This window comes from Carcharodon carcharias, chromosome 3, assembly GCF_017639515.1.
Source record: "Carcharodon carcharias isolate sCarCar2 chromosome 3, sCarCar2.pri, whole genome shotgun sequence".
NCBI classification, from domain to species: Eukaryota; Metazoa; Chordata; class Chondrichthyes; order Lamniformes; family Lamnidae; genus Carcharodon; species Carcharodon carcharias.
In genome coordinates, this window is record NC_054469.1 from 68,859,762 (window position 1) to 68,876,649 (window position 16,888).

At 41.4% G+C, this 16,888-nt stretch overlaps 1 protein-coding gene across 1 annotated transcript in view; it reads right to left on the reverse strand.

The window, feature by feature from the left end:
• fam171a1 (family with sequence similarity 171 member A1) overlaps positions 1-7,058 on the reverse strand; it is a 200,148-nt gene extending 193,090 nt beyond the window's left edge. Inside the window, exon 1 of the mRNA XM_041185103.1 lies at positions 6,814-7,058. Coding sequence (XP_041041037.1) covers positions 6,814-6,916 — 103 coding nt within the window. The 5' untranslated portion in view covers positions 6,917-7,058. The remainder of the gene's footprint in view (positions 1-6,813) is intronic.
• Positions 7,059-16,888: the final 9,830 nt, after the last annotated feature.

A 16,888-nucleotide genomic window follows, 5' to 3' on the forward strand; every position in this document is an offset into this window, starting at 1 on the left:
GCCTGTCCAACCCATCCCAGGTATCAATTAAGTGAACCTTCTCTGAATTGCCTCTCAATGTATTTATATCCTTTCTTAAGTACTCCAGATGTGGTCTCACCAACATCCTGTAGCAAAACATCTCTACTTCTATATTCCATGCTCTTGCAATACACAACAACATTCCGTTTGCCTTCCTGATCACTTGCTGTACCTGCATTCTAACTTTTTGAGATCCATGTACCAGGACACTCAGACCCCTCTGTACACAGTTCTGCAATCTCTCTATTTAAATAATATGCTGCTTTTCTGTGCTCCCTGCCAAAGTGGAAAAGTTCACATTTTCCCATATCATACTCCCTCTGCAAAAATTTTGCCCACTCACTTAAACGGTCTGCAAAGGGACATAGGTTACGACCTCCTCACAACTTACTTCCCTACCTTTGTGTCATCAGCAAATTCAGCAACCATACATTCAGTCCCTCCATCCAAGTCATTGATATAAATTGTAAATAGTTGAGGTCCTACCACTGATCCCTGTGGCACTCCACTCGTTACATCTTGCCAGCCTAAAAATGACCCACTTATACCTACACTGTTTCCTGTTAGCTAACATTTCGCTATCCATGCTAGTATGTTACCCCCAACACCATGAGCTCCTATTTTGCATAGTAAACTATGATGTAGCACCTTATCAAATGACTTCTGGAAACCCAAGTATAGCATATCCACAGGTCTCCTTTCAACCACATCGTTTGAGGAAGGAACAAAGAACTCCAATAGTCAAAAATGATTTTCCTCTCATAAAATCACTTTGATTCTGCCTGATTGTATTGAGATTTTCTAAGTACCCTGCTATAACCTCCTTAATAACAGATTCCTGCATTTTCCCTATGACAGATGTTAAGCTAACTGGTTGTAGCTTCCTGCTTTCTGTCTCCCTCCTTTCTTGAATAGATGAGTCACATTCACTATTTTCCAATATGATGGTACCCTCCCAGAATCTAGGGAATTTTGGAAAATTAAAACCAATGCATCTACTATTTCAGCAGCCACTTCTTTTAAGACAAAAACAGAATTACCTGGAAAAACTCAGCAGGTCTGGCAGCATCGGCGGAGAAGAAAAGAGTTGACGTTTCGAGTCCTCATGACCCTTCGACAGAACTTGCGTTCGAGTCCAAGAAAGAGTTGAAATATAAGCTGGTTTAAGGTGTGTGTGTGTGGGGGGCGGAGAGATAGAGAGACAAAGAGGTGGAGGGGGGGGGGTGTGGTTATAGGGACAAACAAGCAGTGATAGAAGCAGATCATCAAAAGATGTCAACGACAATAGTACAATAGAACACATAGGTGTTAAAATTAAAGTTGGTGATATTATCTAAACGAATGTGCTAATTAAGAATGGATGGTAGGGCACTCAAGGTATAGCTCTAGTGGGGTTTTTTTTTTATATAATGGAAATAGGTGGGAAAAGGAAAATCTTTATAATTTATTGGAAAAAAAAGGGAAGGGGGAAACAGAAAGGGGGTGGGGATGGGGGAGGGAGCTTACGACCTAAAGTTGTTGAATTCAATATTCAGTCCGGAAGGCTGTAAAGTCCCTAGTCGGAAGATGAGGTGTTCTTCCTCCAGTTTGCGTTGGGCTTCACTGGAACAATGCAGCAAGCCAAGGACAGACATGTGGGCAAGAGAGCAGGGTGGAGTGTTAAAATGGCAAGCGACAGGGAGGTTTGGGTCATTCTTGCGGACAGACCGCAGGTGTTCTGCAAAGCGGTCGCCCAGTTTACGTTTGGTCTCTCCAATGTAGAGGAGACCACATTGGGAGCAACGAATGCAGTAGACTAAGTTGGGGGAAATGCAAGTGAAATGCTGCTTCACTTGAAAGGAGTGTTTGGGTCCTTGGACGGTGAGGAGAGAGGAAGTGAAGGGGCAGGTGTTGCATCTTTTGCGTGGGCATGGGGTGGTGCCATAGGAGGGGGTTGAGGAGTAGGGGGTGATGGAGGAGTGGACCAGGGTGCTTTTAAGACCCTAGGTTGAAATTCATTAGGACCTGGGGGCTTGTCAGCTTTCAGTTCTAATAATCTTTTCAGTACCCTTTGCCTGGTGATTGCGATTGTTTTAAGTTCCTTCTTTCCTTTCACCTCCCAATTCACCATTATTTCTGGCATGTTATTTGTGTCCTCTAAAGTGAAGACGGATGCAAAATAACTGTTCAATTCATCTGCCATTTCCTTACTTTTTAATTCCTTCATGGCATGTGGACATCACTGGCTAGGACAGCATTTATTGCCCATCCCTAAATGTCCTCTGAACAAAGGCAATTAAGAGTCAACCACATTGCTGTGAGTCTGGAGTCACATGTAGGCCAGACCAGGTAAGGATGGAAGATTCCCTTCCCTAAAAAGGACATTAATGAACCAGATAGATATTTACAACAATCCGCAATGGCTTTATGGTCATCAGGCTTTTAATTCCAGATCTTCATTGAATTCAAATTCTGCCATGGTGGGATTCAAACCCAGGACTTCAGAGCATTACCTTGGGTCTCTGGATTACTAGTCCAGTGACAATAACACTGCGCAACCGCCTTACCATTATTAACTCCCCAGACTCTCTCTAGAGGACCAACACTCACTTTACTTACTCTTTTTCTTTTTAAATACCTGTAGAAACTATTACAATCTGTTTTATATTTCTAGCTAGCTTTTGCTCAATCTCTAATTTCTCCCATCTTATTAATCTTTTGGTCATTCTTTGCTGTTCTTTATGTTCTGCCCAATCTTCTGACCTGCCGCTTGAAATCTTTGTGGAATTATATGCTTTTTCTTTCAATTTGACACCATCTTTAAGTTCCGTTAAGCCATGGATGAAGCATCCTTCCCTTAATCTTTGTTTCTCACTGGAATGTGTCTTTTGAGTATTCTGAAAGATCTCCTTAAAAGTCTGTCACTGCATCTCTATTGACCTATCCCTTAACCGGTTTGGCAGTTTACTTTAGCCAGCTCTGCCTTTGTGCCCTCATAATTGTCCTTACTTAAATTTAAAATACTAGTTTTAGATTCACCCTTCTCTCCCTCAAACAGAACGTGAAATTCGATCATATTATGATCACTGCATCCTTCACTGTCTCATTGCACAGTACCAGATCTAGTATAGCCTATTACATCTTTCCACTCCTAATCCCTCTCTGATTCTCTTTTTATATTATACTTCTGTGTTCTTACGTTTCTTTTTCTCCCTTGAACTTCACTTCCTTTCTGATACTGTTAATATGCTTGTTTGTCACTTATTTCTCAGCCGTGAAGGAAGACCCAACTGAAAAGTTGAATTGTTTGTTCTCTCCAAATAATCATGACTAACCTATTCTTTGCTTCCAGCTTATTTTTGATTTTGTTTCATTCTGTCATAGCAATATTCACCAAGGCTTCTTAGACAGCACCTTCCAAACCTACAACCACTACCATCTAGAAGGGCAAGGACAGTAGACACATGGGAATACCACCAGCTAGACGTTCCCCTCCAAGTCACTCACCATCCTGACTTGGAAATATACTGCCGTTCCTTTACTGTCACTTGGTCAAAATCCTGGGACTCCCTTCCTAACAGCACTGTGGGTGTACCTACACCACATGGGCTGCAGCAGTTCAAGAAGGCAACTCACCAGCACCTTCTCAAGGGTAACTAGGGATGGGCAATAAATGCTGGCCCAGCCAGCAAAGCCCACATCCAGTGAATGAATAAAAAAAATGTTCATGGTGAGTTTAAAAATAGTTGTTTTATAGAAATAGGGCACTTATCAAGACAGCACGATGGAGTTCCTTCCTGGACATAATGGCAGCAGCTTGAACTCAGACTCAAGCTGCCAGTGCTGTGAGGTTGCCACATGTGCCAGGAGCTGGGTCTCACACATGCAGCATTATGTCCCTCCCATGTGTGGAGAGGGAGGGGGCAAATTTTCTCTCATTTGTTGCTCCTGTCACTGATTTTTCACTGGCCCTTTGGAGGCTTTCGAGGATGAATTCTTCCACCGTCCCCATTTATTTTCAACCCTACAGTGAGGTGAAATTTGTCTTCAAGTGAATGGAAAAGAAAAGCATGTGGAGTGTAAAATGGCCTTCTGATTCATTATCATCCATTTCAAACTATTGCCTGACAAGAATTGCACCAAGATCTCACAAAGTATTTAGTAAGTGGATAATAAAATAGAGTTTCTTACATTATCATGAATATTATCTTAAAAGGAAGCCATTTTAAAAATATCACAGTGTTTGGGAGCTTCAGAGGAAACCTCATTCCACTTTAGAAGAGAAAAAGGGATTTAGGGGAGTGACACAGTTAGAGGATATAGATTCAGACTCGCAGTTCTCTATATGCTATCATCAACCACTTATCTGCATGATGTTTGAGGGTGGGGAGTGGAAGTATTTTACTCATTCTCCAAGAAAATTGCACTATGCTCTACAGTCAACCAGGGAAATTCAAACAGTTCTTGGAACGAGAACTTTTATTTATCCATTATTTTAAAATTCCCCTTGACTTAATTTGCCAATATACAATCCAAACCTTCAACAATTGGTGGGCACCACAGGTCATTCTCATCATTGATGAGACAATGGGAATTACTCCTTAACATTTGCATGCGCTTTTAATTGACTAGGTTACTTGGTTTGTTTTAATGGTGGCCTGCTCCCAGGAAACGCAATGGGAAAGATACGTGTTATATTTATTGACTTTGGGCTCATGCCCAAGAGCCTCACTTCACTTCATGGTCCCTCACTTCAGATTGTGCAATTATCATACACAGTGTTTCCCCTGACTGGACACTGGACTGTACCTACACCACATGGGCTGCAGCGATTCATGAAGGCAGCCCTTCATCACCTTCTCAAGGCAACTAGGGATGGGCAATAAATGCTGGCACAGCCAGAAAAGCCCACATCCCGTGAATGAATTTTTTTAAATCCACCCCTATCAGCAGCACACTGTGGCTGCTGTAGGTAATAAACAGGATACACTGCTACCATCCACCAAGCTTAATTAGATCCACAACCTGGAAGAACACCACCAATGGAAAACCATCACCACCAAGTTTCTCTCCAAGTCAAGCATCATCATTTGACTTGGCCAGATACCACTGACCTTTCATTGTAATGTCACAGTATTCTCTTACTAACACCAACAGCAGTTCCAGGAGGCCTATCAAAAGCAATTATAGTTTGGCAATAACATTTCAGCAATGGACAATAAACATTTGCTGCCTCCCAAGAACAAATTTAAGAAACAGACTCCATTCAATAACGGACTGCTGAAATGGAAAGTACCAGAGAGCTTTGCATATGTTCTACCTGCATAACTGGCCCAGCTGTTAGCCATTTATGGGCATTAATGCCTAAAATGTTCAGCAAATGACCAACAATATGTCTTCTTGCTATAGGCTATGATTCATCCCTGTCTTTATGAAGACTGTTAAATATTTAATTGTTTTATATTTCATTACCCATGACAGGTTTGTCACTCCCAATGGCATGCATGTCAAAGAAATTAAACATTTTGAAATAGTACTTTTCCACAAATTTTCTGCAAATTCATTTACAACAATAATTTAGCTAAAAGGGATAGCGAAAAACCAAAATGGGTCTTATATTGGAATTTGCTGTCCTGCCATTAACTTGTTACTCTGGAGAATATATAATGCGGGATAAATACCAGCAGCAGAATAAACTAACTTAGACTAACATTCATCTTTTCAATACACATACTGTATAATAAATTCATAACTGATACTAAGAAATTCTCAAGATTCACCTGCAGAAGACACGTCATAAGACCCAGGGATACAATCTCACCAGTATCCATCATGATGCAGGAAAACCAAACAATGCTAGGCCCTAAATATCTTTTCAAAGTCAAAGACATTCATTTTTAATTTTCAGATGTATATTTGCCAGTGTCTAACTTCTACATACAATAAAAGACACAGGATGTCTCGAATACATAAATACTTTAGTTTAAACCGATTTGATTTATATATTTCATGTACAGTATTCTTCTGCTATTGCATGTGTGGAAGAACACATCACATTTATGACAGTGTGGCTGGATTCCCCCATCCGTATCCTTGTCAAAAAGCTTCACAGCAAAGCCAGAAACAAAACAAGCACAAACTTCTTCTAAAAAATTATATTGGTCTGTGGCTGTTTTCCATTCCGACACAAGACGTGTTAGAAGATCAGGAATCAATGGTGTTAACAAGGCGCTGGAGATTAGGATTTAAAAGATGAAAGCTGCTGCACGGAGGCTCAGGAAATGCGGCTGTGATCCTCCGTTAACATCCAGCAATTGCTGTCTTTTACCATATACATCAAGAATTTACAAAATTGCACATTTGGATTCCCCTAAATATAATTCACAATGCTTGATCTCTTAGAAATATTCCTCACACCGCCCTTTAAAAGAAACGAATGATACAATTTTTTTTAAAAGGTGAAATGGTTGTACCAACTGAGTGACTTCCCGGAGTGAAGCGAATCCCTGCAGCATCCTAATCTCTCATATTTCAGCGCTTTTGCTGCAACTTCATAAAAAAACCCTTCGTGTTTTTGAGGGGAAAAGGGGTTGAATACGAACATTTTAAAAGGTTCAGCTACCGACAACAACCCGCTAACAGACAGGGAGAAACGATGCTTATTGTTCCCACCTCACCCGATCCTCCTCCTCCTCCTCCCGGGGCTTTTTGTTTAAAATGACAATAAAAGGACTCGCCAAACCCGCTAGAAAAACACAGCGAGTTATTTTCCTCTCTCTCCCTCCCTCCCTCACTCCCTCTGGCACCACTTACCTTGTGCACGTTGCTCGCGTAAGGTTTTAGTAACCGCTTTCCACACATTACAGCCGAGTAAGCAGAGCAGGAGAGCGGCGGACCGGGAAAACTGGCTCATCATTTACTGAATTTCTCAGTGAGACGAGGCGGACGCCAAGACCAGTCCAACCGACAGGCCGTCCATATTTAACGCTGCTGCTGCTGCCCCGCGCTCTACATCTCCAGCTGCCGCCTGCACGAAGCTCCAGCCTCAGCCCGATTCAAACCAGCTTCCCCAGCGCTTTAACCCTTTCCTGTCCGTCTCCCACCTCCGCCCCGAGAAGCGCGGTCAGGCTCAGCTGCTTGAGTTGTGGCGCCATCCACAGGTCATTCTGCACTTTCCCTGCACAAGGAGCCGGGCTTGGGAGTGAGAGAGGGAAAGACGGGCTTGGACACACTCTGATGCCGAGCCCTCCGTACTTCATGACACCACAAGTCACAGGGAGCACGATTTATTATCACGGAACCCAGCACAGAAGGCCATCCGGCCCATTCTGTCTTTGAAAGAATAAAAACAAAATATTGCAGATGCTGGAAACCTGAAATTAAAAACATTAAATGCTGAAAAGACGCTGGCAGCATCTGTGGAGAGAGAAGCAGAGTTAACCTTTCGAGTCCATTATGGAACTGGACTCGATCGACTATTGGAGTTGAAACGTTAACTCCGTTTCTCTGCCTGCTGAATTTTTCCAGCATTTTCTGTTTTCATTTCTATTTTTGAATGAGTTGTGCAATTAGTTTTTCTTGGAAGACGAGCATTTATAGTGTGTCTTTTGTGACTACAGGACCTGCCAAAGAAAGGGGCAGACATGATGCAAATATACTTGTAATCTGTTAACAACAAACTTCCACAACCTCTACCACCTAGAAGGACAGGGGCAGCAGGTGCATGGGAACACCACCACCTGCAAGTTCCCCTTCAAATCACTCACTATCCTGACTTGGAACTATATCACCATTCCTTAACTTTCGTTGGGTCAAAATCCTGGAACTTACTTCCTAACAGCACCATGGGTGTATCAACACAACATGGATTGCAGTCACTACCCACTTTCTCAGGAGCAATTAAAGATGGATAATAAATGCTGGCCTTGCCTGCAATGCCCAGATCCCATGAACATTTTTTTCAAAGCAGTCACATTAGAAACATCAGAGGAAAACTACATAGATGATGACTTCCAAGAATCATTCCAAGGAGAACAAAGAGACCCCTTCACCTGGGCCAGAGCAAGGGCCATGTCACCAGTGATAGAGATTAAACAATTCCCATTATGGTAATGGTGTGCTACAGTTCACTCAGGGAGTCCATGTTGCTGTGGTAACATGTACTTTTATATGCATGTTGTAGCCCGGAGCTATGGATAGTGAAGGCTGACAAGGAATCTCACCCACTCTTACCATCTGCCATTGACATGTGTTGGAAGGATTTCCAGGTTGACGTTAACCTGTTTGGCTGTATTATGAACACATTTTCCTTGGCCATCAAGTCCTCAGATGGGACTCAAACCCATGGAGCTTCTGGCTCAGAGGTAGGGATATTGCTCATTGCATGACAAGACCTCCATGATTCTCATAGGCATTGGTAATGCAATTTCTGAACCTGATTTATGGCCCAATCTAACGCTCACATTTCAAGATCCGCTAGTGATCAACAGTGGCCAAAAGTAAAGCAAATGGATTTTCCTCTGGATGAGCAGAATTACCATTTCTTAACACTTTTATACAGAAAGCTTAAAAACAGCAAAGTCCTGGGGTGACACTGGGTGCTTTACTTGGAACCCACTGACAAGGTTTTTCTGTTGCCACTGTAAGCTCTTTGACTTGAATTCAAAATCATCTCTAGGATTTGAAGGGTCGAATGATTGGAATCACGTCAAAGATTCTTGTGCCTCATGAAAAGTCAGCTAGTTATTTCAATTCCTCCTGAATATGGGTTGAAGCGGAGCAAAGCAGGACATTGTACATACCTTGACACGGAGCTTCAACCTGTGATCAACCAAGAGACAAAACAATGGCAGAATGCTCTAGAGAAGTTCCTGACAATAACACTTTATCCTTCCAAAAATAACATTGCTTTCCAAGATTCATTCGACAGGCTCTTTGCAGCGAACAATAGGAACTTCCTGGATTTGATAGAGTTGCTCATAAAGTACAACAAAGTAATCACGGAACATTTGTGTTGCATATTTTCCAGGGAGGTGACAGATCATTGCTGCAGAATGAGAACATTGAATTAGCAGCAAAGATTTTTATGAGGCACTAAACTTGTAAATATTGATGCTCAAAGAGCCTTTGAAGATGTACTCATACAAGGAACATTGTATGTGAGCATACTGGACCAGCAAGCAATTAGGAAGGCAAATGGCATGTTGGCCTTTATTGCAAGGGAATTGGAGTACAAGTATAAGGAAATATTGCTACAATTGTACAGGGCTTTGGTGAGATTACACCTGGAGTACTGCATGCAGTTTTGTTCTCTCAATAGAAGGAAGGATATTTTCGCATTGGAGGCAGTACAGCAGATTCACTAGATTGGTTCCTAGGAGGCGAGATTGTCCTATGATGACAGGCTGAGTAAGTTGGGCCTATACTCTCTGGAGTTCAGAAGAATGAGAAGTGATGTCATTGAAACATACAAGATTCTGAAGGGCTTGCCAGGGTAGACACTGAAAGGTTGTTTCTCTTGGATGGGAAATCTAGAACACATGGGGAAAGTTTCAGGGTAAGGGCTGATCATTGAGGACTGAGATGTGCTGAAATTTCTGTACTCAAAGGGTTATGAATCTTTGGAATTCTCTAAGCCAGAGGGTTGTGGATGCTCCATTGTTGAGTATAGTTAAGTCTGAGATAGACAAATTTTTGGTCTCAAGGGATATTGAGAGCTGATGGGAACAAGGAGTTAAGGCAAAAGATCAGCCATGATCATATTGAATGGTGGAACCGACTCGATGGGCCATATGGCCTACTCCTGCTCCTGTTTCTTATGTTCTTATGATTGCCAAGTTTGAAGAGTCTCCTCCTCCAGTTAGATGTTTAATTGTCCATTGCCATTCATGATTGGATGTGGCAGGCCTGCAAAGGGTTCATCTGATCTGTTGGTCGTGGGATCACTTTGTTCTATCTATCACATGTTGCTTCCGCTGTTTAGCATGTAGCTTCACTGGATTGGCACTTCACTTTTATGTATGCCTGATGCTACTCCTTGCATGCTACCTGCACTCCTCATTGAACAAAGGTTGATCCCCTTGCTCAATGGATTCAAAACCCTTTTCCCCCTTCCAAGAGGGCCAGGTGGGCATACATTGCGCGTGGATAGGGGATGGGCTTTCTGGCCGTTGAAAGTCTGTTCAAATTCACCATAATCATCACATTAACATGCTTTGCAGAAAAGTTGATTTTTAATGCATTTGCTGTCATTTTGAAGTCGGAATGTTTTGAAATACACTTTCACAAGTTTTATGCATAAAATATATTTTAAAGCCCTGAATTTCTTTACTCCCAGTCTCTATCTCTCCTTTGTGTTTTTTTATTATTTATTCTTTCATGTAATGTAGGCATCGTTTAAAAGGCCAGCATTTGTTGCCCATCTCTAATTGCCCTTGAACTATGTGGCTTGCTAGGCCATTTCAGAGGGCAGTTAAGAGTCAACCACATTGCTGTGGGTCTTGTTTATTTACAGATCTACGTGAGATTGTACTTTTGCTTTCCACCAGATCTCAGTCTTTTAGTCATATGACATTGCATCATCTTTATATCATTAGTTACATCAGTATCAGGTGCTCCTGATGTTAACTCTTCACTCTACATCTCTGCCCAAGACTTTATCCCAACTATATACATCCTCCTACATCCACTAGCCTGTCATTGTCCTCTTGAAGTTTATCACTGTCCTACTTGCAGTTCACAATAATTCCAGGTTTTGTATCATCTGCAAATTTTAAAATTCTGCTCTGTGCACTCATTGTAGGTCATTGATGCAGATGAAGAAAAGCAGTGGTCCTGGTACCGACCCCTGGGAAACCCCACTATATATCTTCCTCCTGTATGAGAAACAACCATTCACTCTACTCTTTGCTTCCTGTCATTAAACCAACTTCTTATCCATGCTGTGACTATACCTTTTATTCCATAGGCTTTAACTTTGCTTATAAACCTTTATCAATTACCTTTTGAAAGTCCATGTATGCCACTTCAACTACATTATCAACCCTTTCTGACAAAAATCCCAATCAAGTTATTTAAACACAATTTTCCCTTGATAAATCCATGCTGGATTTCCTAAATTAATCCATGTTTGTCCAAGTGATTGTTATTTTGTCCCAGATTATCATTTTGAAGGTTTTCCCACCACTTAAATTAAATTAAATGCAAAATACTGCTGATGCTGGAAATATGAAATATAAGCTGAAAGTACTGGAACAACTCAGAAAGCCTGGCATCATCAGTGGAGAGAGAAACAGAATTAACGTTTCAAGTCCAATATGACTTCTTCAGAACTCAAATTAAACTGACTGGCACATTGCTAGCCTTATCTTTGCACCCTTTTAGGAACAAGTATTTAATACTTTCAACTCTCTAGTCCCCTGGTACAACACTTGCATCTAAGGAGGATTGGAAAATTATCACTAGTATTTCTGCAAGTTTCCATCCTTAATTCCCTCAACGTCCTCGGATGCATCCCATCCAGTCCTGGTGATTTATAAACTTTTAAGTGCAGCCAGCCTTTCTAATACATTCTCTTTATAAATTTTATCCCATCCAGTGCCTTAACTACTTCCTCTTTCACTACACTTTGGGCAGCATCTTCTTCCTTGATAAAGACAGATGCAGGGTACTGATTTAATACCTCAGCCAGGTCCACTTCCTCCATCACCTTTTTGGTCACTAATTGGCCCCACTCCTCTAATTACTACCCTTTTACTATTTATACACCTACATAAGACCTCTGGTTTGGCCTAAATAGCCAAGTGGTTATGGTACTGGGCTTACAACCCCAAGATCAAGAGTTCAAATCTCACAATGGCAAACTATGAAACAATGTAACTTCATCTGAATAGGAACACATGGAAACGTGTTTACTCGAAAGAGTTACATAAGACCTCTGGATTCCCGTTTATGTTAATTGCCAGTCTCTCTTCATTTTTTTTTTGTTTCTCTTATTTCTTTTTTCACTTCCCCTCTGAATTTTCTATCTTCAGGCTGGTTCTCATTTGTATTATCAACCTAATATCTGTCATATGTATGTTCTGCTTCATCTTACTCTTTACTTCTTTTGTCATCCATGGAACCCTGGCTTTGTTTGTCCTACCTTTCCCCCTCATGGGAATGTACCTCGACTGTAATCACCACAACCTTTGTCTGCCAATCTATGATTCCAGTTTACCTGAGCCAGATCCATTCTCACCCACACTGAAATTGACCCTTCCCCTAATTTCACCCTGGATTACTCCTTGTCCTTTTCTATAGCTAACCTAAACCTTATGGTACTGTGATCACTGTCCCTTAAATGTTCCTTGACTGAGCATTTAACCACTTGACCCATTCCCCAGAATCAGATCCAGCAATGCCGCATTCCTCATTGGCCTGAAAACTTACTGATGTAGAAAATTCTCCTGAACACACTTCAGAAACTTTTGATCCTCTCTGTCCTTTAGACTATTATCCCAGTCTAGATGAGGATAATTAAAATTCCCCATTATAACTAGACTATAGTTTTTGCACCTCTCCGTAATATCCATGCAAATTTATTCCTTTATATCTTTCCTACTAGTTGCTGACCTATAGAATACACCCAGTAGTGCAATGGCACTTCTACTGTTTCTTAGCTCTGATCAAATAGATTCTGTCTTTGCCCTCTGGGACATATTGTTCTGCAGCACTATCATGTTCTCCTTAATCAATATTGCTACAGCTACTTTTCATTCCTTCCCTATCTTTCCTGAACACCTTGTATTTAGGAATATTTAGTCCCTAATCCTGCCCCTTTTAAGCCAGGTCACCATTATGTTCTCATGGCTGCCTGTGCCTGTAGCTCACCAACCTTATTTACCACTCTCCATGTATTCATATACATGCTCAGTAAACCTAATTTAGACCTTATTGCATTTCTTCTTGTTTCCTACTTCTTACTCTAGTGCTATCTGTTTCTCCCAATTCTTTGTGTTATGAGCATGAGAAGTGAAATGAGTGGAGAGGATTAAATGATAACATTTGTGGAGGGTGTCTGTGTGGGATGGGTGTGAGAGGGCAATAGGGTGAGAATGACTAAGGGTTCACTGTTCAGATGGGGATGTGTGGAGACACCTTGAGGGAAAGAGATGAGTAGAGCTGCAAGGTGTGTTGATCTGAGGAATGCTGTGCAGGAGAATGCTGGTGAAGCCAGAGTATGGGGTTTGGCACTTTTTAGGCCATTCACCTTTCCTTCCCTTATTAGGTCATTGAACCTTTTGCGACAATGCATCCAGCTGCAAGGGACCACACTCCTGCTGCTCACTACTTCTGCGAACTTCAGCCATGTCTGTTTGGTCCCAGTGGCTGATCTCTTCCTCCCATCTGTAGGAAACAACACTTCCTTTCTGTCCCTCCCCATCTCTAGCATCACCTTCAGGGAATAGTCAAAGAACCCAGTGGGAGTTGGGGGTGGGAGGGGGGATGGGGGGGTGTGGCGCAGGCAGCCTTCTCTTGTTTCTTTGCCAAAATTCTTCTTCCTTCTGCCTTCACAAAGAATACAGGATGCAGCCATTCTGGCTTTCCCTGGGGGTCTCTTTAAATAGAAAGCTTTTCACTGACAGGTGCAGGTAGTGATCACACCCGCACTTTGTGATCAGTCGGGAAACACAGGAGCCGGAGGCTAATGGCATGGCTGAGTTAAGGCCACTTCTAAAATAAATGGGTTCCCAACTCGCTCCCTGTCACCATGTCCCCCTCGGGTGGGTCTGCTGCAATAAACTTCCATCTATGATTCTATGAAGGGAAATGTTTACCTTTAAATTATGATGGTGAAAATCTTCCTAGAGCAGTATGTTTTACTAGATAAAGTACTAAAAAATCTTCTTTGCTTTTTCATAATAAAGAAGATCAAGCTGAAGGACAAGTCTATTTTCCTCTGCCTGGAAATGAATCACCCTAGTTCTTCATTGCACTCTACTTAGCAACTGGATTAACACTGCTGTAACTCATATGTAGGACTTGCCAAATTCAGTTAGTTGTTAACTACTAGAGCACCATGTTATTTTACAGAATGTTTACCATTTCACGAATACCATAGCAAGTCTTCATTTCAATTATTATATGCAACTGTACAAAATATGTTTTGAACAATAAAAATAACAAAAGGAAATACAAATTCCCATTCTGAAACCAAAAGTTCCACTGGCTTAATTATGTACCGGGGATGTAGGTACAAAATCCCGCACAAACATTTTATCTGAAATGAAATTATTTCAAGGTTTCCAAACTGGTGAAATAAATAAAATATAAGAATACATGGCCCACTATAGATACCTAATAAAAAACAATCAAGGGAATTCTTGAAAGGATTATTAAATGAGCAGATCCCTACCAAAAATGACCGAGCAGGAATTGTGTGGTAATATCTATATGTGTAGTATGGCATTTTATTTTCTTCAAAGCATATTGTAATATGAAGACAAAATAATCACATTTTAAGGTGTTCAACTGGAGCTCAGTCAATACCTCAGAGATTCTGTGCATTAGCAAACATTCACCAATATTGTGATGGATCAGTTTAATCACTGAGGCATTTAGCGATGTTAGGAATTCAGCAATTCTTAGTTCTTTAAAATATTTTTTCTCACCAGTTTTGGCACCAACAAATACACATAATTTTGATTACATGATCCGATGTTCCACTTTACGTTGAAATAATTAGTGCAACTTCACCAATCATCAAGAACACATTTGAAAGAGATAGGAAGTCTCTGGCAGAGACTGGCTAAGGCTGAAGGTTGTCACTGGTGCAGTGATTAAAACTGGGGAAGTGCAAGAGGACAAATCTGGAAAAGTGCAGAGATCTTGGAGGGGTGTAAGATTGGAGGGAATTACAGAGATAGGGAGGTGCAAAGCCATGGAGGGTTCTGTAAACAAGGATGAGCATTTTAAAATCATGGTTTTGCCATATAGGGAGGAGGGTGGGTGTGGGGGTGGGGCAGGCAGCCGTCCCTTGTTTCTTTGCCAATATATTTTGCCAATATAGGCCAATGGGCACAGGAGTGATGAATAAATTAGGATATGAGGAACAAAGTTTTGGATGAGTTCAAATATATAGAAGGTGGAAGGCTGGGCAGCAGAACATTGAAGTAGTCAAGTCTGGAGTGAGGGAAGAATGGAGAAGTTTTTCAGCAGCAGATGAGCTGAAGGTGGGAATGGAGAGGGAGAGGGAGAGGGAAATTCATACCCCCACCCCCGCCTGCCCGTGAAGAAATAAGCTTGTTTAAATCATGAACTCAGAACATAAGTTGGGTAAGGGATGTAATGCACCACTCAACATTGTTTAAAAGATACATCTAGGGCTCTTAAGATTCTTCAGTTATAGCCTGCACCCGGTAAGTACATGATGCATTGTGTCATCCAAAAGTGACTTCTGATTATTTCAAGACCTTCAACTTGTTCACAACTAAAATGATTGCCTTGCCATCAACTATAAAGTGGCAATTAAATACTTGTTTTAATTGGTCAATCTAAGCAGAATCATTTAATCATGAGGGTGTTAAGAATGGAGCTGTTTCCAACTGTTTCCAGGAAGAAAGGTGGACTTTGAGTGAAACTATACAAGTGGGCTTAACCTTAAAGTGAATGAATATGTAGTGCCACCTGCTGTTAAAAAACTCAATTAACAGTTTGTTGTTTGCAGATAAAATAGAATGCAATCAAAACAGTTTATAGCTAATTAATGATGAAGAGTATTCATCTTCCAGTTCAACATTAAAAACATCAACTCCCCTGGGATTTAGTAGCATTTATTCTTGTCTTTCATTTCACACTTTTATATAAAAGCTTTTAAAGGGCAGCTGGTCACTATTAAATTTAGCTGGCTCTTGAAGAGAGAGGGCTGCAAATGCACATGGCAGAATTGCATAATTTAATGAAGCAGCTTTGGAAAGGGGTCTTTTGAACAAGAGTAGTCTGGTTTAGAGTCGCAGACCATGAAGGGCAGAGATAGGAAAACTTGGATGGAAGTGACTGAAGGAGTGAATGTTATCTTACCTCTGTGCTTTAAAATAGATAGCAAATGAAGTGGGGGTGGGGGTGGGGGTGGGGGGTGGGGGGGGGGGGGGGGGGGGCGGGGTGGGTGGTTGGTTGGTGGTGGTGGAAGCTGGTCACAGTAAGATTCCACAATATGTTCCTTGCACTTAGCTTAATAATTACAAGGTACCATAACAGCTTTAAGTAGAATCAAAAGGAAAATACGCATCATGCACTTTCAAAATTTATAGCTATGACTGTGTTTTGCCAGGGCACCCTGCATTGTTATCTTAGAAATGCATTTGCTCTGTGGCTCATCACATATGTCAAGTAATAATCACATCCGTGCCGCACAACTCCCATTTCAGCCAAGTAATACTGGCTTTTAAGCTCATCGGTGAATTTAACCATGTAATCTAAGCTGACAGTCCAGTGCAGTACTAAGTCAGTGTTGTCATTGAGATGGCATAATAAATGACTGCTCAGTTTGGGTTCTGCCAGGACTGCTGGCTCCAGATCATATTACACCTTTGGTCCAAACATGGACAAAAGAGCTGAATTCCAGAGGTGAGGTGAAAGTGACAGCCCTGAACTGATGACTGCAGTGTTCTGTTCCATTCACCTCTCGCCCCTAGCAGGATGTTTCTTGCTTGAATGGAGACCCAAACAATTCTGATCTACCACCACCCTCTTCTGCCTGGCTGAACTTGTTTTCATATTAAACAACTTCTCCTTTAACTCAACTCACTTCCTCCAAAAAAAAGCCTATATGGTTCTGAACTAGAAAATTTGATCGACTTTGCCCCAACTTTTCACCCTTTCCTTGTCTTCACACAGTCCATCTCTGACT